The following is a 22916-nucleotide window of genomic DNA, read 5'->3' as shown; positions in this document are numbered from 1 at the left end:
GTGTTGGGTTAAATTAGTTTGCCGGTGTTTTTGAATCGTGGGGTTTTCGTTTCTTCGGGGGTAATACCCTGGTTAGACAAATTGTGGACATCACGGCTATATACAGAGTTTACCGGCCTCTTATCCATGCCCGTTCTGTTCGACGTAAGAGTTGTGTAACAGAGAGCAACCCTTCGCCGAACGGTGGGCGTGGAGCTTTGCCTTCTGAAGGCGGCAGTCCTTCCGATCTCCTATTCCTTGCTGGTGGTGGTCTTGTCTTTTAGAGTTTCAGTAGTTAGTATTAACTTAGCTTTAATCTATTAAGAGAAAAAAGAAAAGAAAAGAAAATTATTATCGAAGAAGCTTATTTAGATCGCTCGTAAGAAAGTAGTAGGAAGATGATGCTCAGGATTAAGAGGGTTCCCACTGTTGTTTCGAATCACCAGAAGGATGAGACGGAAGAGACTGCTCGCAGTAACGGCGGATGTGGAAAGAACTGCCTTAGAAGCTGCTGCATTCCAGGTATTCGTTAAATTTACTCTGTGACCTTATTTGTTTGAAGAAATGAGGTTTAACTGGAACTGGGTTTTGGTTTATAGGAGCAAGGCTTCCTTTATATGCTTTCAAGAAGCTGAATAAGATTGATGGTGAAGAAGATATGCTTGGAATTGAGGACAACGAGCCCCCTGTTGCTTTTCTCGACTCGCTCATTCTTGGGGAGGTAAATTTTGCTATTAAAAATAAGATTAAGATCATTGCGATGGCTGGTAATCGTTGTATTATACAAACAGTGAGGCTAAAAGGTGCTTTTATGGTTTTATGGTAGTGGGAAGATCGCATGCAAAGAGGGCTCTTTCGCTATGATGTTACTGCCTGCGAAACTAAGGTCTAATTTCTGCTTCTTTCCTCTTTCCTTGCTTCGATTGTTTACCTGCAAATAAGCTGAAATTTTATGGTTATTTGGACCATGAAAATATTCTATGTTATCATTGTTTAGGTGATTCCTGGTGAATATGGCTTCATTGCCCAGCTAAATGAGGGCCGCCACCTGAAGAAGAGGCCAACGGAATTCCGTGTTGATAAGGTTCTCCAACCCTTTGATGGGAACAAGTTCAACTTCACCAAGGTCGGGCAAGAAGAGGTTCTCTTCCAGTTCGAGGCAAGTGAAGATGGTGAAGTTCAGTTCCACCCAAGTGCTCCCATCGATGTTGAGAATGCTTCAAGTGTTGTTGCCATAAATGTATGCTAGTTCTACTTATTCAGAGTATAGAATAATAAACAGAGCAAGAGTGTTAGGCTCATAAGAATTAACATTGTTTGCGTACAATTTCACAGGTCAGTCCTATTGAATACGGACATGTGCTGTTGATCCCTCGAATCCTGGAGTGCTTGCCCCAGAGGATTGATCGTGAGAGCTTCTTGCTTGCACTGTATATGGCAGTTGAAGCCGGGAATCCATATTTCAGATTGGGTTACAACAGCTTGGGTGCATTTGCTACAATCAACCACCTTCACTTTCAGGTACTGACATCCCAGTTTCGTGCGTTATGTACTTTGTGCCACCAGGACATATCTATCTGTTAGATGAAGTTATGGTTTAGGTTACTTAACTATTCCGATCACTGCAGGCTTACTACTTGGCTGTGCCCTTTCCCATTGAGAAAGCTCCCACGAAGAAGATAACCACTTTGAAGGATGAAGTGATCATCTCAGAGCTTTTAAACTATCCGGTCAGGGGTCTTGTCTTTGAGGGTGGTTACACTCTTCAGAACTTGTCCGACACTGTCTCTGATGCCTGCATTTGCCTTCAAGAGAACAACATACCATGTAATGTTCTCATCTCTGATTGTGGAAAGCGGATCTTTCTCCTTCCACAGGTATAAACTAAGTCTAATTAACACTTTTATTACCTGCATGATGCTGCTAGTTCTTACAATTGACTTTGGAATTTGTCAATTGAACCAACAGTGCTATGCTGAGAAACAAGCTCTTGGGGAAGTGAGTCCGGAGCTTCTGGACACCCAAGTGAACCCAGCTGTGTGGGAAATTAGTGGTCACATGGTGTTAAAAAGGAGGAAGGACTATGACGAGGCATCTGATGAAAATGCCTGGAGACTACTTGCCGAGGTTTCTCTCTCTGATGAGAGGTTCCATGAAGTGAACAAACTTATCTTCGAATCCGTTGCTAATGGAGATTCTATGCTTAAGGAGTCCGTCGAAGAAAAGAACACCGTCACTGAAAGCTCCCACCGTACCATGGTGGCCAGGACTCAAGAATGCCTCGTTCAACAGTAAGAACCGGCATTGCACAAACAGAACTCTGTCCCTTATATTTTCAGTTTCGACTATGTCCGTTTGGTGTCTATGATCGTGTATGTGTTTTGTATGGCACTGGTAGCCTAAATAAGCAAACGTAGTTTGCCTTGGTGTGTATAGGTTATTCGACATTGTGAAAACTGCCATCTGCTTGTTGGTTTGGTGATTGATTGGATCATGTAAAATGAAATTAATGCTGTGTACTACGAGCTAATAAATAAGTGCACGTGATTATTGCGTGTTGATATATTCCTGTTTGCTGGGTTCTTGGATACGTAGGCAACTGGTTTTGTTAGCAGAAAATATAGTTGAACCAACTTTACCTGCCTCATTATTTTGGTTCTTCATGGTATAATGAGCAACAAAAAAGGTGCAAACAGATGTTGATGTTTCTTACTTCAAGAAAATCACCAAAGCATTTTACACTCGAATTAGAATTCATAAATAGGTTATTCTACTTGTTACTCTGGTCCATATTAATAGGCTGAAACCCAAGACTCATATGGCCCAAAATAACTACTTATCATTCGGATGATTAAAAAATAAATAAAAATTAAAATAAAATGGGAAAATATAGACATCGTTCATCTATTTTTCAAATGAACTTAATTAAAAAAGGGACACCCAAATGGTTATGTGGCTTTGTTGACTTGTTGTACTTTCTGACCATTATTAAATGAAAAAACATTATGGGTAGGAATAGAGCTAACAACATACATCCAAATCCACAAGTAATCTTTGAATGTACCAAACTAACATGAAGATTGCATCCTTCAGAGATCATGTCAGAAGGAGATTCCAGATTCAGATAAAACGTAAGGTTGCCTGTCTGAAATCTGAATCTTTCTGGAAAAATTAATGATAATTCAATCTTCTTCTAAACCATGCAATTTAGCCAAAACCCCAACAATGCTCGCTGTGTTATAAGTGCAAGCCTCGGTTTGCATGAATTTTTTCCTATCATCCCTGAATTCATCCATCTGATCCGGCCCTCCAACAAGTGCTCCGAATGGTTCTTTTTTGTGAAACCAATCATCGTACCCTTGAGTGCACCCTATAAATCTCTCGTTCTCCCTATAGGACTCGATTGATCCTCCCCTGTGGTGCATCTTTTGAGGGCAACTCGAACGGTATCCGACTAAGTAACTCGTGGCCATCGGATTCGCTCCCAAGATGTAATCAACTTGGGATTTTGCGAACGTGAGGACTTCTTCCGGTCCCATCTCGCCACGGTCTCATCTCAGCCGTTGATTTGACATTCGGAGATGATCGGAGCAAACGGTGATGAGAAATGCTGCATTCGATACATATTGTATGTTGTTCCATTGTCGGACGTACAATAGACCAGCCTGGTGCGGTTCACATTCCTGTCGTTGTTCTTGTTAAGGCAAGAACATAAATAATGTTCGGCCTTCGAACGATATTGTTCCAACACAAGCTTGGATTCCATCTTCCTAGGCTTTTCTTCCACCTACAATTGCATAAAACATAATGAAATGTTACCGAAATTGAGCGGGAAACAAAACTTTCGTATTATCAACACAACGCTCTAACATGCACGATAATCGAACACAAACACGAACGTAAAAGTATGAAATTTGATGTGTATAAACTGTTTTGTTAACATTGAAGCAATGATCTGAAGACCAGCAAACTTGACATCCCAACTGAACTCGTTCATGGACCAAGTGATCCCACCGAATTCATTTGCATTCTCCAAAGCGTACCTCAAATAATCATCCTTGTCGGTGGCCTTGTATAGCCACAAAGCTGCCCACAACATCTCATCTTTGAACCCACTCACCAACGGGTAGTACGCTTTCACCACCCTTACACTTTCATCGTACTTCCCTCTATACTTGTCCCCAAACTCAAACAGCTGCCCATATAATTTAATTCAGACAAGGGTAAGAAATAATAATAACAATCCCATATATTAATAGATAATAAGCATTAAACAATAATAACAATATGTTAGCACATATGGAAACCTCATTAAGCTACGTTTACCTGTTGTGCATGATGCAGTAGTAGGTGAGAGTAATGTGGGTTTTGTTGACACTCGTTTTTCCGTCATTATTTATATTATTATTTATAATTATATTTTATTTTACAGATTTACAATAATAGGCTTGGTGAGCCCAAAACCCAAACCCAAATTAAAAGTTATACCCGAAGCCCAACTGTAGTAGCCCAATCAGATTAGGGTTTCTTCATGTTTCATCAGCCTCCAACAGCTCTTGGTCGTTAGATCTGGGAGAGATCCAACGTCTCAGATTAATTCCTGCTAGGGTTTCCAAAACAAGCCACCACCACTTGGACCACTCATGCCACCGCCGCTTGGACCGCTCAACAGCCACCATCGCTTGGACCGCTCAACAGCCACCACCGCTTGGACCGCTCAACAACCACCGTCGCTTGGACCACTCAACAGCCACCACTACTGCTAACCACTCCCATGCCACTACAACTAATCATAGTTGGCCATACCATGCGTGAATCATCACCAAACACAAAAAATAATAATAAATAAAATAGATTACTATTTTTAGACTTGTAAAAAATCGGGTATAAAATCCGTTGAAACAATGTAATGAAGAGAGTTCGACCCATTCGGAGTTTTCTAGAAACAAAATATAAAGCAATAAATCAGAAAGTTTTTAATAGCATTCGAAATGTATCATCTTTATTTTATTTTTTTGTATTTTTCATACATATGTTTTAATAAAAAATAAAAACTTGTATAAATAAAACAAAAAGACCGAAATTTTGCATGTAAAAATAGGGAAAACCGGAAGTTTAAAGGAAGGAATTTACCTGAGTCATCGAATCTTCATCGGACGATAGCTGGAGTGCATATAACTTAAGGGTCGGAGCTCGATTTGGGGCTTGTTTTGTGGTTTTTAGGGTGTTTTAGCCTAAGATAAACACCTCGGGGGTTAGATATGTAAAAAAGGGGCAATTTGGTTGATTTTGAGAATTCCGGCCATCATGTACGATAGTCGGAGCGGTGGCCAGACGGAATCCGACGGTGGCTCACAGTGGCTGGCAGTTGGCCAGCCGAGCCCAAGGGGAGAGGGTATCTATCCTATCTCTCTCTTTTTTCCCTCAAAATCAAAACCACTCAAATGAGCAAAACAAATAAAATAGTGGTATATATATATATATATATATATATATATATATATATGAGATTAAGTGTAAAACTACAACATAAATTCCTTTTTAATGTTTAGATGTTCTTATTAATTGGTTTGACCCTTAATTTAGCCTTTGTTTAAATCCTAATTTTAGTAACTTTAACTTTTAACCTTCATAAAATATGAATCCCTTTAATTTAGCTATCTTTAACTTAAAATACTTTATATTTAGATATATTAATTAAATTTATGTAAACTATCCTAATTTTAAATGTATTTTATATAAAGTAGACGTATATATTTATTTATTAAATAATAGGTAAAAGTTTTAAAACATTTATACATACATTTTATGTATAGTAGGTGTATATGATTCATATAATATGAGATCTACTTTTAAATATACCCTTTAATTTTATCTCCAATTTCATTTTAATTTCCTTTTTTTTATTGGTGTGACTCACTTTTAAATTTATAATTTTTTTCAATGTATTTGCATCAATCCCGTAAATAGTATATTAATTTATTATTAAATATGTTACTTTTCTAATTATGTGCATTTGTTTTATTGTAACATATATGGTAAATATATTTATATTGTGGTGTGTGGCTACTAATGTGTATTTAAGTAAATAACTTTTGAATGCATGTTGACCTCATAATGTTCCCCATTTCATTTCTTTCCATGGTAAAATAATATTTATTTTTTAATAATGGATTTATTATATGTTTCATTAAAATAATTAGATACATGTATTTTAATTTTTCTTAGTCATATTTAATTACTATTAGTTTTTTAACATGTTTATAAATTACATATATAGTCTCATTTACTTGTACATATGAATTTATGTACATGACGTCCCTAATTAATCTTGTATGATACCCTCATCAGCATCACTTTGGCATTGTTTTCAAAGGGTTTTTAAAATAATAATGTTCGATCTGAAATAATTAAATATTATTGTTTTCAATCTTATCATTATTTTAGGTATTATTATTTTGAATGGAATTCCAATATTTCTTTATTTCGATTGGAGTAAGAATCAATTGCTTCAAGGTATGATAGATCGATTCTTCTCGATAGGAAATAATTAAATATTTTTATCTTTCATCCAAAATTTCAAAGAACATTATTCTAGGGGATCTTAAATTAAGTTAAACTTAAACTTGTACATTTTATTGCAAAGACAATTAATTAATTGACTAGGTATCGATTTAGGGCATTGTGGGGGTGCTAATCCTTCCTTACACGTAACCAACTCCCGAACTCAAAATTTGGTAACGCATACCACAAGCTTGTCGTTTTAATTAAAATTAAAATTTTATTTAAATGACAAATATATTTTTGGATGCCTAATCACACCCTAATCAAATATTGGTGGTGACTCCGTGAACTATCTTTTTATCACAAATTTATCACACTAAAATCATTTTCAAAGCGGGATCGCCCCTTTCCCTTTCGGGTAAAAGACCGTTTCGACAGGTTTGTTTCCCTAACCACAATGGAGGCTGACGCCATTGTTGCTGTCGTCTCGCCGGTGACATCCGATCCCGGGTTCCTCTCATCGACCTTGTAGTCTTGCCGGGATGTCGTCATGTCCTCTGGCCGTTGCCAACAGTAGTGATCAGTGTCGCCATCACCCACCTAGTTAAAAAAACTCATTGTCATTGAATATGTACCAAAACAAAGGTGGTTTGATTTATTTTTATTCTCTTACTTCGATGAGTACGAGCTTTGAGGAAATAATCGGTTCCCCATTTGATGGCCTCAAGAGCGTGAGTGTACTCTCCGGCACCAGCGATCTCGTCTCCGTATTCAATGACACCCCATGAGAGCATGGTGATAGTGAAAGCCATCGGCAGACCGAATTTCACATTGTCTCCGGCATCATAGTACCCTCCCACCAAGTCCACCTTTTCATACAAAGACAAAAAATCATATATCAAACTCACACTCCACCATACATATAAACATGGATGCGAAATGGAGGGCGGATTACCCCTTGCTCGAGGCCATCGGAGAGGCCGGAATGGTGGCGCCAGGTGACTCTTTGGTTGTACGGTAAGCGGCCGGAGCGTTGGGATTCGAAGTAAAAGAGGCTTTTGGAGAGGGCTTTGCCATAGTTGAAAGATAAGAGTCGAAGGCAATATTGCCAAGAAAAAGATCAAGAGAGTAGAGCACCAATGGTGCATAGCTTTTTTTTTCCTACTTATATATGTGTGTGTGCGTATAGCTATGGCTGGATGTTAATAAAATTTGGTAATAAATTTAAACTGAGCCTCAAATTCACTTGATGCTTCACTTTCCAAATTGGATTTTATCCTCACGTTTCTTTTCATTCATTTTAATTATTTCATGTCGCTTTGTGCAATCAGAATTAAATGGCATGGCTTAAGTTTCCACCTTTTTAGGTTAAATTAGCTTGTGGCCTTAAATCTCAATTATTTATGGTAGATCCCAAAATAATTTTAAAAAATTTAGAGATGATATAATGAGTTAATTTTTTAACCTGCATGGCCTGGTAGGCCAATAAAACCTATCCAAATGAACAAAGCCCAAATGTATCTTTAGTTGGTTTAAGCATTTAGGATGAAGTTTACAGCATGCTTTTTGTTCTTTTGGGTTGAGCTTACATGTCCAGTGGATAAAACATGAAATGAAACAAAGCCCAAATATATCTTAGTTTTAGCTATATGCTTACAGTGTCCTCTTTAAGGTCTGATCTCTCATCAATTGTGTGAAAATAAGAAAGTTATAAACTTCGTATTCTTTTATATAACTTAAAAAGCATGAACAAACAACCTAATGTAAAAAGAAATTATTGTTATTATTTGATGTCATTGACTGGAGTACCAGGAATATAAAACTTTAATTTATAATCAAATTAAATTGTATTGTATTGTAGTTCTAATGATTAAAAATATTTAATAATTAATTTATTTAGATAAGAATTCTTACGAAATAATAATTCTTGATGCCCAAGTTTATTTTCTCTATAAATATCATGTAAGTATTCATGTTTAGAATTACGAGAGAAAAATATTCTCGGAAGATGTAGTTTTCTTTTTGATTTCTTTGAAAAGTTTAGGGTGATTATAATGTTGTATGTATTCAAATACTCTCTTAATTAAAGCCTACAGATGCAGGTGTTCAAACCCAAAATTTCTAAAGAGAACAACAATCTCTATAAACATTAAAATCACTCGATATATTCAAAATGTAATTATTTTTATAATCTTTACAACTTTATCATTGCATAGATGATTTTGTAGGGATAATAAAAAGGAATTTTAGAATATATCAAATTTTTGAATATACATACTAGATTTTGGATATATATAAAAACTCGTATATTTATATATTTTTAGGGTTTAACATACATATAAGTGCTTAAACTATACTTAAAATTGACTTTTGGTGCCTAGAAATTTTTTCGATAAAATTATGTGCCTAATATTTTATCCATTACATTTTAATCATGTTCGTCTAGTTTTATTATTTCATCCTTTATCTTCACATGTATCATATGTGAAACGTCAAACCTTGAATTTTCCTCCTATAAGAAGAGTTGAGATGTGACAAGGGCAGCAAAACAAATGGATCTAAGAAAAGCTTTCATATGGCAAACATCCCTTTCATGGAATAACCTAATGCATACCAAATTGTCATTGTAATTAAATGCAGAGGTCCAATTATAGAAATTTTCCTTACGCCCTAAGACCTCACTTATGGAAAAGCATTCAATAATTGGACAACCATAAATTAGGATCAGGCAAGTTGCTTACATCCTCTTTGCTTAGCCTTTCCGTGTTAAGCTCTTTTTCCCCCCTCAAAATGACACGTTTTTTTTCAAAATTTTAAAAAAAGTATTATTATTAAATTTTTTTATCATTCATCTTTTGTTTTTTTTCAAAAAAATTTATTTTTAGAAAAAATTAAGAAGTTAATTATCAAATTTTTCGATAAATATATATTCTTTATTGGGGAAAAAATTGTGGGATGCCGACCTAAGTAAACAAATGAGACCCGCTTTCTTTAAGACAATCTTAAATAGGCCGACTTGTCCAACGTTCCCTTTGCCAACCGGAACCTGAAAATATCTTCCTATTTAGACTTGGGAAATCAGTTTAACTTAAATGATTCATTTATCATTTTTTAATAAATTCACACTAAATCAGGCAAATGTATTAAATTTCGATTCAATTAATACAGTCAAATTTTAAGGTAATTTAAAAAAATTAACAAAGTCTTTAATTTTGATTGAAAATAAATTTCTTTTTTAATATTTTTATTTATTGTCTTTCTTGTTGGGCTTAATATTGGGATAACAATACAAATATTAAATTTTAAATACTTATGGGTCATTGATGAGATTTGAGATTTTTACTCATTTTGAGTAAATACAAGATAGTATATGTTCAAAGACCCTCAATCAACAACAACAACAAAACTCTATTCCCATATATAATGGGGTTAGGGGAGGTAGGGTAGTAGGTTGTCCCCAACGCCAGGTTGAGAGCAGTTTCCGTGGAAGACCTCCGGCAGTCAGAAAAATTTAAAAATAAAGATAAAATACAATGCATGTATAAATAAAGAAATAAATAAATAAATACATAGTTGAACAATCTTCATATGCAGTCTTCATATGCGCGTCTGTAATGGGAAGTTATCCATGCAAATAAATCATTGCGTAAAAATCTTCAAATATTCTGGATCAGATCAAAGATTAAGTGAGACTTGCATACAGTGAGAGGAACGTACAAAGAGAAAAATTTATAAGTGAAACATTTGTCTACTCATTACGAGACCAATCAAAGACTCTCAATCATTTGATAATAAACACCAATGTTTTTAAAACTGGACCGGACCTTGAACCGGTGAAGGTACTAGTTCACTGGTTCAACCGGGTTCAACGGTATATATAAAATAATATATTTTTTAAATTTTACATAATATTCAAAGCAATATTAATATATATATATAACACTCTTTTTAAGTTCACAATATTAAAATGTATAAAAATATCACAAGTCATAACATATATAAGTTAAATACCATAATATCAAGTGAAACAAAATGATTCAAATTAACTACAACATAATATTTAAGGTTAATACCTAATGAAATTCATCAACAAATAAATAAATAAAAAGTACATAATTAATACAAGTATCAATCATCATAATATTCATTGAAATTGATTCCCTCAAATTCCAAAATATTGGGAAAAACTTCTTCATTAGTTGAACTACTACCGCCATCACCACTTTAAACTTGAAAGTCCACAACATCAAGATCTTCGTCACCTAGCAATATGATAAACAAATACAAAATTAAATTTAAATTCTCAAACAATACTTAACAATTAAAAATAAAAGTGTAAAACATATTAAATAATAAATATAATTATATAACTAAAATAAACAAGCAATGATTAACCTTCATTATTTTTTGATGATTTGTCAATTGGAATTGCATTCTCATGATAAAGAAAATTATCAATCTCATCAATATCAAGCTCAGGAAGTGTTTCTTCGTCAGTTACCCAAAAATCAACATGATCAATAGATTCATAATCAATAGGATCATAACATGGCTTCTTGAGCAACCTAAAATTAAACATCACAATATCAAGAAAGAAGTTGATTAATGATTAATTGATTATGCTTAAAAGAATAAGGAAATGAAATAATATTTTGACATTATACCTATTCTTTAAACGCAAGTAATAAGTAACATAAACTAGATCATTTAGTCTTTGATGTTCTAGTCTATTTCTTCTCTTTGTATGGATGTGTTCAAAGACACTCCAATTTCCCTCACATCTAGAAGATGAAGAAGTTTGACTAAGAAGACGGATTGCCAACTTTTGCAAAATTGGAGCACTACCCCCAAACAACGCCCATCATTGATCTACAAGAAATAAATTTAACTATCTTACCGGGGCGCAGGTCCTCTTGGAAGAATGTGAATCAAGATCGACAACAGTTCATCAAATTCCATATATATAAAATCGGGCCATAAAAATCAAACTACAAACTCAAAGATTTAAATTCAATTAAAAGATGAATTAAAAATATAAAGAAATGGGAAGCTTAAACATTACCATCTTACGAGAATAACGAACTGGAACTCAATGAAACGCCAGTGAGGGAGTGGTGATGAAGGAATCCAAAGTGGAAAAGCCGAAAAGGGATAGGGTTTACTGCTTAAACGTTCGTGAAAGAAAAAGAAAAACTGAAAATGGCTTAACCCTGCAAAATCAGAAAATAAATATGGGTTGAAAAAAATCATAAAACGACGATGTTTTGTTTATTAAAAAAAATACAGAACCGCTTAAACCGATAGAACCGTCGGTTCACAGTCGGTTCTTTGCACATCCGGTTTTGCATGCAGACTGGACCGAACAGGTAATCGGTTCCCGGTTCAACCGGTCGAACCAGTCGGTCCGGTCCGGTCTTAATAACCATGATAAACACTGATAACAACAAGTCTCTTAACCATTGAGGTCGTTTGGTTCGTGCAACTTAAAATTATGTGTGTGTTATGATCCACTTATATCTCATGTAAAACTTTTAGTTTTTCACCCTTTTAGGATCGTTTGATGATGTGAAATCAAATGTTGAGATTAACTCCTTATTTTTTTCAATGAATATTGTCTAATTTTTAACCGTTAATCTTAATTTTTGATTTTACCTCATCCAACGATCCCAAAAATGTATAAAAAAATTTAGTTTTACAGTATGTAGTTGGATTGTAACCCTATATATATAGGGTTAGAATCGACTTACATCTAGTATAAACTAATAGTTTTATACCTTTTAGGATAGTTGGATAAGTGAAATAAATTATTAGCTTAACTCTTTTTTCAATTAATATATTTTTTTTCTACTATTAGTTTCAACATTCGATTTCTCAAATACAACTACCCCATAAAAGTGTAAAACTAAAAAAAATAGGATATACTTACATAGTGTAAAACTCTTTTAGTTTTACACCATTTTAGGATCATTGGATTGAAGAAAATCAAAGGATGAGATTAACTACTTGTTTTTTCCCTATGAAATATCTTCTCATTTTTTATTGTTAATATCGCCTTTAATTTCTCTCATCAAATGGTTCTACAAAGATATAAAACTAAAAGAGTCCTACGCACTGTAACAATATCGTACCCCTATATATATATATAAAAATTAGGATCCAAGTACACATAGTGTAAAACTTTTAATTTTACACCATTTTAGGATCGTTGGATGAGAGAAAATTAATGACTGAGATTAACTTTATAATTTTCTAGTGAATATCTTCTCATTTCCTACTATTAATCTTAACATTTGATTTTCTATCGTTCAACGATCCTAAAAAGATGTAAATATTTTTAGTTTTATACTATGTAAATGGGTCCTAGTATATATATATATATATATATATATATATATATATATATATATATATATATATATATATATTGATCGAATACTTTGATGTTCGATCGATTAACTAAACTAAATTTTGATTCAATCGATTAATTTAATTTTAACCGAATAATAAACGTCTCTAAAATCGAATTTATAAATTTTATTGATGAAATAAGCAGATGATAAAATTTTAATTGTAATTTAAATAATAATTATTTAAGTTGAGATAGTCTCCATATGGTCGATTTTGGTTTACAAAAATATGATTAATAAGGTTTAAGATTATATTTTTTGTCCATGTTTATTCGTTCGAATTGAACATTAGGATTAGAACTTAGGTTAATGTTCAACTTATGCTTGATACGTCTTCACGTTGAAAGTGGAGTGGTACTTGCAAATTGCAGCTCTTATCTAATCATTTCTATATTGAAAATTTTATATTCTACCCGTCCTTTATTTTTTTTTTTAAATGTATAACTAATTATTTGATATATTAATAAAAATACATTTAATTATTTAATTTATTAATAATTTTTTTAAAAAACAATTTTCAATAATTTCCAATTTTCAATTAATATTTAAATAAATAAATAATTTTTTAAATGAGTGAAATATAAAAAACTTTCGCAATTAATATATTAAACAACAATTACATAAAATATATATCCTTTATTTAAAGAAAATCATATATGTGTATATATAATTATACCCGAGGTAAATAGTTGAATCAATCATTTCAAATTGGAATACTTGTTTGCTAGTGGATACAAAGTATAAATAAATAAAATGTTAATGGGTGGACAATAAATCATGATATTATCTCCCAATTCTTCCAACGCCTTGACTTGCAATTATACCCTTTCCCACCATGAATGAACAAATGAGTACCGCTAGGGATGACAATTTAACCCGAATATAACGGGTTTTGATTTGACTCGTTTTGGTAAAATCGGATTTTAAAAAAAAAATTGGTTCGGGTCAGGTCAGGTTTGAGTAGAGGATGAAAAAACTCATACTTGATCCGAGAATAATAATAATAATATTTTCTTTAAAAATATTATTTTTAATTAAATCTTTATTTTTTATCGGGTTGTGTTGGATCTATACTCTAAAAATTTGAGTCAGATCGGTGTCGAGTGAAAAATATATGTTTTCGGATCGGATAAGATTTGGATGAAGAATGCATATTTTTTTGTCGGGCCAAGTTTACCAAAAACTTGACCCGTTGCCATTCTAAGTGCCGGAACTCCATTCATAATTTTTTTTATATTTTTATTTACAATTTAATTTTATATTTTTTAAAATTATGTTTCTTCTTGTTCTTTAAATTTTTAATATAATTTACTGAAATATCAAAACATTTTTCCTTTTTAGATTTCACATATTATACCCTAACTTAATTGAAGGGAATACTAATCTCAAACCTAAATTTTATTAAATTATCAAATAATACTCCATAATTAAATCAATTTAGATGGACCGTATTAATTTATTTAAACATTTCTTTACGAGGAATGAATATTGATTTCCTTACATGTGACCCTCCTAGAAGGTGGATTCATTGGGAATGCAGGTAGGCAAATGAAGTAAACTTTGGACGTCATTCCCCAACCAAATTCATGTTCATTCAATTTGATCCAATAATAAAACCAAACAGCAATTAGTTGTCAACTCAACGTACAGTTAAGGGGGAAACAGAGCTTCTAAGCAAATTAGATTTCAACCCTAAGCCCCCCGCTTTTCCCATGAACCCTACTCTCTCTATATAAACAACTACGTCATTATGCCTTTTTCTCTCAAATTAGATTTGCTAATGGCTTCTCAAGGTGTCTCCATTCTCATCGTTCTCCTTTCAGCCGTTGCTGCTTCAGGTAAACACGCACACTGTTCTTTTGTTTATGTCTGAACTCTGAACATGAAAACTCGAGGTCGGTTTTTTGTTTTGTCATTGCAGATGCAGCTGGTTCGGTTGGAATTAACTACGGTAGAGTGGCGAACAATTTGCCTTCACCGGACAAAGTCGTGCAACTGTTGAAGTCTCAGGGCGTCACGAAAGTTAAGATTTTCGACACCGACGCCGCGGTCTTATCGGCGTTGGCAAACTCGGGGATCAGCGTAGTTGTCTGTCTTCCCAACGAACAGCTCGCTACGGCGGCCGGAGATCAGTCCTTCGCGGACAATTGGGTTCAAGCCAACATCGCCAAATACTACCCCGCGACAAAAATCGAAGCCATAGCTATCGGAAACGAGATTATCGGCGACGGCGTCAACGACCAGACGAAAGCCCTCGTACCCGCCATGAAAGCAATCCAGGCTTCACTGGTGAAAGCCAGTTTGGATTCAAACATCAAAGTCTCGTCCCCCATAGCTATGAGTTGCTTGGGAAACTCTTACCCTGCATCGGCCGGCTCATTCAAACCGGTATTGGTCGATGCCGTGATTAGACCGATGTTGGCTTTCTTGAAACAGACCGGGTCTTACCTCATGGTTAATGTTTTTCCTTTTTTCGCGTACAAAGATAACTCGAACCGAATCTCACTCGATTACGCTTTGTTTAAAAACAATCCCGGAGTGGTTGATTCGGGTAACGGGGTTAAATACAATAGCCTTTTCGAAGCTCAACTCGACGCCGTTTACGCCGCCTTGTCGGCTCTTCAATACGATAACATGAAAGTGGAGGTGACGGAGACGGGGTGGCCTTCGGCCGGGGACGAGGCTGAAACCGGTGCAAGCCCAGCTAATGCGGCGGCGTATAACAGTAACTTAGTACGGCGAGTATTGACCGGTAATGGTACCCCATTGAGACCCAACGATCCAATTAATGTCTACATATTTGCTTTGTTTAACGAGAACCAAAAGCCAGGTCCCACATCGGAAAGAAACTTCGGGTTATTTTACCCCGATATGCAAAGGGTATATGACATACCGTTATCACAACAGGGGTTAAACGGTAATTTTCCACAGCCGACGAACAGTAGTAGCCAGTCACCTCCGGCGAACAACGGCACCGGCGGTGGAGTGTCAAAGACGACGGTGGGGCAGACATGGTGCTTGGCCAACGCTAATGCGGACCAGCAAGAGCTGCAGGCGGCGTTGGATTATGCCTGCGGAGAGGGAGGAGCCGATTGTGGCCCGATTCAGTCAAACGGCGCGTGTTTTAATCCCAATACTCTCGTTGCCCATGCCTCGTACGCTTTCAATAGCTACTATCAAAAGAAGGCACGTGTGAGTGGCTCGTGCGTTTTCAACGGGGCGGCTTACGTGTCCACGCAACCTCCACGTACGTAATTTATCTCCTTAATTTAAATTTAAATTTAAATTAAATAAATTAGGTTAGATCCAAACGCAGTTAGTTGAGGTAATCTTAGGTACATTGCAAATTGGAACTAACATTAATACACGAATATCAATAGTGCAGTTGGACTTGGGGATGAAGTTATGCGGTAAGTTGGTTTCGGCCTAAACTTGTGCATTTTTTTATTGCAGCATTTGGGAACTGTCAATATCCAACTGGGCATTGAAGTGTGCAAAAAACAGAGAAGATTTGGTGAATTTCAGCAATACATTTATCTGGGCTACTAATTTTACCTTTTTTATTGTTACAAATAGAAAAGTGAAGAGTTTTGGTGTAACTCTCTATCTTTTGTATTTGTATTTAGTGATACGAGTTATTAACAAGGGAAATTATACATTTCTCTCACTCGTGGATGTTTAAATTAGAGGTTATCGTTATAATAATATATATATATTGTTAATGATTAATTTTTTTAAATATATATTATTTTATAATTATTTTAGACTATTTTTAAAAGAATTAAGCTTATCATTATAATTATGTGTGATTGTTAATGATTAAGAATTTTTTTGAAAATATAATATCTTATAATTACAATCATACCATTTTCAAAAAGAAAAATAGAGTTATCATTATATGGCGTGTATGTGACTTCATTGGTTAAATATATTGTTGTTTTCTCTTTTAATTGAAAGAGGGTTTTTTTGGTCCAACAAGACAAATGGGTAAATTATTTGAGGAAATAGAACAAGTAGAAGTTTGTTTTAGTATATACGGCATTTTCTACGGTGTTTATGAAACTCGTGACCTCGAGATGAAGAGTTCTTATAAAATATAATTTTTATTAAAATTTATCATATCGAGGTAAAAAATTAAATAAAAACTATTTTTTTATTAGAACCCGAGTTCAATGCACTGAAGAAAAATGTCATAGATCCCAAAATAAAAGTGTGTTTATTTTGAATTTTTTTTTCTGGCTGCTCATTGGGCCAGAAAAGCCTGAAAGAAGAGCCTTGGTCTACGTGGGGGATTGGCCGATTGGGTCGTTTGTAAAGGCCTACCAAAGCCAAAATAAAATGAGTGCCTACTTAGATGGACAGATTTACTTGGCGGTGTGAACGTCATGAACAAATAATTCACCTCTCATGGGCTACACTACATGTGGCCCAATCCTCGACACCATGTATCCCATGTTCTAGAACGCACTTCACTCATTTATCTTTCTCGAATCTTGGGAATTGTTTAACACTAGGAAATCAAAATAAGAAACACTTGTAGAATTGTACACTTATGATCGTCCAATCCCTAAATGCCATGTATATGTTGAAAATATGGTATAAAACCCTCCTAAAGCGGTCATAACATGTTGGATCCACGGCTCTCTTCTTCCACTTAATGCCCTCTATTCTCCAGCTGAGACTTTCTTCTTCATTAGAGGATAAGTATTTACTATAGTAAATACCTAATTTGATCCATCACTATTATTATTATTAACTATCACTGAGTAAACCCAAATTTATATTAAAAAAATTAATAAAGTCAAATTACAAATTCAATTATTTCTCAAGCCTAGCATGTGTTTATAAGATAATTATACAAATAATCACAAATATTTAAATAAGTTTTATTTTTTTCCAATATCAACCACTAACGTTTGCTAATGACATTGAGGACGTTGCCTCACATGACCAAACAACATCACATTCGTAATTTTAACAAAATATCATAGTTAGGAAGCTCATCCCATGGGTCAAAATTTTCCCCAAATTTTTATAAAGCATATTTAATAAAACATACTTTAAAAATTAAAAAAATAAAGCTATAAGAAGTAACAATTTAATTTAATACACATTAGTTCCATGAAATAAAGAACATAAGGGTGTTAATTCATATAGGCATGGTGAACTCTTTATGTTAAATTTACTAATATAGGATAAGTTAAAATAAGTTTTTCTACATTTTTCTCATGTAATCTTTATTTTTTTATTTCAACTTAATACATTAAGTTATAGTTTTTTATTTTTATTATTAAAATATAATTAGGGTTTATATTTACTAAAATTAAAATTTTTATATGTCAAAATATTTAAATTTTATTTTTATTTTTCTTCTATAATTGCTCGATGTAAACATCAATAACTATGAATTATATCAATTTCTCCCCACCAAACTAAATTCTATAAATACATAATAAATTTAAAATATATAGTTTAACTTAGTCTCGAACTCGTAAGTTTAAAACATAACATCAATTCCTTAATTACTGAAGTAGGTTGGTTCATTTAGTTTTAATAAATACTATAAATAAACATTTATTTTTTCTTTACTATGAACAAGTAAAAATATAAAATCCAATGCCATCTTATTTTGTTTGTTTGAGCAAATTTTCATTGTTTTTTGTATTTAAGGAATAATGGGAACAAAAATGAAGAATAGGGTTCAAATGACATTGACATACAAATGGAAACTACACTGATAAACATATAAATGAAGAATTATGCCCGAATGACATGCTGTTGTTGTCTAACACGTCCATTAGTCTCGACTTTGCCTTTATTAAAAATCCATATATAAAATACGAATTATTCTCTTCCATCTGCTGATAGTTTGGTCGAGTGGTCTACGGCTCATTGGGGAAAAACTCATATAATTAAAAGTTATTAATGTTTACATCAGTTGATTATAAAAAATAAAAAAATATATTTAATATTTTAATATTTAAAAAATATTTAATTTTAATTAATAAAAACTTTAATTTATATTTTAATAATAAAAATACTTTTTTTTAACTTAATGTATTAAGTAAAAATTTAAAAAATAAAGATTACATGAGAAAAAGATAGAAAAACTCATTTTAAGTTATATCCCACATTGTTAGCAAATATAGCATAAAGATTCTACCATGCCTATATAAACTAACATCCTCAAGCTTTTTATTTCATGAATCTAATATGTATTAAATTATATATTTAGTCTTTTTAATTTTTTAAAATATATTTTATTAAGTTTACTTTATTAAATATGACATTTTACCTTTATTTCAAAAAGAGCGTGATACCCATTAATGATGTTTTTATTTTTTATTTTAGGTGATATTTGAATAAAAAAAAGTTCATCACATTATCCTGTTCAATGCAACACATCCTATTAAACATGGATAACTTAATTGATTTTTCTATTATTTTTTATTTCTATTTAAAAATATACACATTTAATAAAAAAATTATATAGTATATAATATTTATAAAAAATATTTTTATAACTATTTAAATAATATAATTAAAATATGTTATATAGATTTCGAGAAATGATTAAATAACCCCTTTATATGCATATATTTTATCACTTCATTAATAATAATAATTTTTATAAATTTTTATAAACTAAGGGAATTAAAAAGTAGTACATGTTCTAAACACTCTTAATCATTTGACAATGAACACTCAATCATCATGCTGCAATCGCAGTGCTCGAATTCGTAACTTGTTCTAAAAAGTAGTACATGTTCTAAGTACTCTAACCTATTTGACAATGAACGCTAAATTGAATTCAAATTTAGGGTATAAAATACTCGACCCGACCTGAAAAATATATATTATAAATATGTGCCCATAATTATGGATTTTAATCCAACATGAACTATATAAATATTGGGTGGTAATTTTATAACTTTTTATAATCGTGGACTCAACAAGGTTATAACCTATAGTCGATATATCATTTTGTAAATTTTAATAGTTGAGGAACTTAACAAATAACTCTCTATAATCGAAGAATATTTTACGTACTTTACCCTACATTTTATTACTGATAAGTTTTGATTTCATTTATATGAAAGATATTATATTATTATTAGCAGAGTTTAGATTCAAAATTTAAGAATAGTGTAGTTTCTATTTTTATATTTTTAATAATATGGGATGAATAAAAAATAATATATTTTTAATACTTTTAATCATTCGATAACAAATGTTATTATAGTTATAAAAGATATACATATAATTTAAAAGTTATTGATAAATAAATATAAAGGTTTAAATGTTACTATTTTTTAAAAATAAATAAAATTATGAATATACTTTTAAAATGTGTAACCGTATTAAATATCCCTTAAAGTGCCATTATAAGTGTAGAAACTAAATTAAATATTTAAATGTAAGATATGATGTTAATAAAATTTATATTTTAAGATTAAAAAGATCATGTTCATTAAATAATTCTAGTGATAAAATAAAATATTTTTAAAATTTTTGAGTTTGAGTAATTATGTTTATAAAATGTGTATGATTCCATTATTAGTTAATTGAAATATTTTTAAATAAAATCATCTCGTATTGATAAAAAAATTGAAAAAAATCATATAATCGCCAAAATAGATATCATGATAGACTGGTTTAGGAAATGAAATAGTTCTTCTTGACGTTGAATTTACATTTTAACCCCCAGCTTGACCTTAATTCAAATCCATTCATACTGGTCCCCATAAGATCCTTTATGGTTAAGGACGCTTAACAATACTTAAAGCTAAGAACACTGCTTAATTGTCATAATCCCTAATGATAAACCTCCTTTCGTATAATGCAATCAATTGTATTTTTGAAGCTTCGGTCGAATTTTCCAATTGAACGATTCGATAAAGAAAAAAATTAAATCATAAAACTTTAGCTAAGATGGTTAATCAACCATATGATGTATAGTGGAACGGGTGGACAGTGCCACTAATCATGAGCCATGATGGACGGTAGTTACACCAAAAACATTAGGTTTGGCCCAATAAATATCAAGGATTATTAGACCCCGAAAGCACAAACCATAGAGGAAAAATCAAAATCAAATTAATTAATTAATGGGTAAAGTACACAAATGGCTACCCAATTCTATAGTGTTGTTTTGTTGAGTCCATCGATTATTAAAAGTTCTAAAATGGTCATTCGACTATGTAATGTTGCTTTGTTGTGTCCCTCGACTATTAAAAGTTAAGAATTTGATGAAAATATGAGTTGGATTTTAATCTATGGTATGAGATATGAAAATCATTTGAGATTCTAGGATCAGATTTTATCATATCTTAGACAACAAATTAACATTGATCTCATGTTGTCATCAATTTTTTAACAAAAAAATGAAAGATTTGAAACACAATGAATAGCTGGATGATTATTTTGTAAATTTTAATAGTCGGATGACTCAATAAAGTAACATCCTATAGTCAGAGAACTATTTTGTAACTTTTGATAGTCAATGAACTTAACAAAGCAGTGCCCTATAGTCGGGAGATCATTTGTGTACTTTACCCTTAATTAATTAAACCTACTTTTTGGGGGGAAATATGATAGTATTATTCGCCTTCGTTTTTTATTCCTTTCTTAGGCCATTTCAAGTAAAACAAGTACATTCAAAATTAGGGATGAGTGTATATAATAACATTCAAATCCTTAAAATTAAAATAATTGTGTGTCATCCGACTTTGCACAATCTTGATGCCTAAGTTTGAGGATTAATTGTGGCACGTTACTTAAAAGAAGCAACATATTGGAACATTTGTACAAACTTTGGATAGGGTTATTATTTGTACCAACTTTGGGTAGGGTTTAATTGTGCTAATTCCTTCATAATTTTATTATTTCATTTCCTCTCTTTAATTTTCATTTCGAAATAAGCTTTATTTTATTTCACATCGAGGGTTTTCTTTAATTTTAGTTTCGTGTGATTGTACTTTAAATTATAGTGAATATAATCTATTGAATGAGTTTAATGATAATTTTTTAAATAATTTAAATTCAAATAATTGTATTTATAAGATATATAAATTACTAATGAGATATTTTTTTAATATTATTAATATTATAATAAAATAAATCCCAACTTGTTAATATTTGTGTTTGTATATATATATACAAAAAAAATAACACCTATTAAATAAGTTATAAACTTTTAATATCAATCTTGCTTTAGTTCACTTGGTATATTTTGAAAGTTATAAATTTATTTTGGATAAACTACGTATTTAGTACCTAAATTATCAATTTTGGTCGGTTTCAGTATTTAAACTTTCATTTTTTAAAAACTATACTTAAAATTTAGCTTTTGTTTCATTTTAGCACATGCACTTAAAAACTTTAGTTTCTGTTTTATTTTAGTACCTCTTTTCAAAATTTAATAATAAGTTTTTAAAAAAATTGAAAGTTTAGATACTAAGACGGGCCAAAATTAATAATTTAAGTAATCAACGCCTTAATTTTTTAATGATAATATACTAAAATAAAATGAAAACCAAATGTTAGATATGATTAAAAAATTAAAAATTTAGGTACTAAAATATATCAAAATTGATAGTTTAGATATTAAATACGAATTTATCCATTTATTTGTTCGTTAAAGATTTAAAGATATTATAAATGAGTTAGATTTTATGAAAAATATTATTCCGGGAATATAAACCATTACACTCATGTATGTAGCATATAAGCAAAGTCGAGCAAAACACAGAGAATTTAGCGGGAAAAGGCTGCAATTTTGCTTTATTAATTTTGGTCAAAATTTGCAAATGATAAGATCAAATGAGCCGGCTGAATTTTTACAACAATGCGGTGGAGAAAAATAATTGTTTGAATAGAATGATTGTTACAGTGTAGAACAGAGTCGAATTGATCTCCTGGTGTCGCACCTCACCCTCCAAGGTCGCATGACTTTCCATGCGTCTCCCCAAGGTCATCCCGATCACCATGCGACTCCACCGATTAAACAATTATATGGATTGTTAG

The 22916-nt window shown here is 32.2% G+C and overlaps 2 protein-coding genes and 1 pseudogene across 2 annotated transcripts; 2 read left to right on the top strand and 1 right to left on the bottom strand.

Moving 5' to 3' along the window:
• Positions 1 to 194: 194 nt before the first annotated feature.
• LOC120202428 (GDP-L-galactose phosphorylase 1-like) lies at positions 195 to 2539 on the top strand. Its single transcript, XM_039202848.1, has 7 exons — positions 195 to 501; positions 579 to 700; positions 806 to 865; positions 977 to 1219; positions 1315 to 1500; positions 1608 to 1856; positions 1948 to 2539. Exons 1-7 carry the CDS (start codon positions 378 to 380, stop codon positions 2272 to 2274), a joined length of 1311 nt encoding a protein of 436 aa, XP_039058779.1. The 5' UTR covers positions 195 to 377; the 3' UTR covers positions 2275 to 2539.
• A 453-nt stretch (positions 2540 to 2992) lies between these two features.
• Positions 2993 to 7631, bottom strand: LOC120202389 (annotated as a pseudogene).
• Positions 7632 to 14585: 6954 nt separating this feature from the next.
• On the top strand, positions 14586 to 16557 carry LOC120202426 (glucan endo-1,3-beta-glucosidase 12-like). The gene is made up of 3 exons (XM_039202847.1): positions 14586 to 14728; positions 14812 to 16137; positions 16344 to 16557. The coding sequence occupies exons 1-3, from the start codon at positions 14641 to 14643 to the stop codon at positions 16376 to 16378; spliced, it is 1449 nt and encodes a 482-aa protein (XP_039058778.1). The 5' UTR covers positions 14586 to 14640; the 3' UTR covers positions 16379 to 16557.
• Positions 16558 to 22916: the final 6359 nt, after the last annotated feature.

This window comes from Hibiscus syriacus, unplaced genomic scaffold (genome assembly GCF_006381635.1).
Source record: "Hibiscus syriacus cultivar Baekdansim isolate YM2019G1 unplaced genomic scaffold, ASM638163v2 tig00008706_pilon, whole genome shotgun sequence".
Taxonomy (NCBI): domain Eukaryota; kingdom Viridiplantae; phylum Streptophyta; class Magnoliopsida; order Malvales; family Malvaceae; genus Hibiscus; species Hibiscus syriacus.
This window is presented reverse-complemented; position numbering and strand designations above follow the sequence as displayed.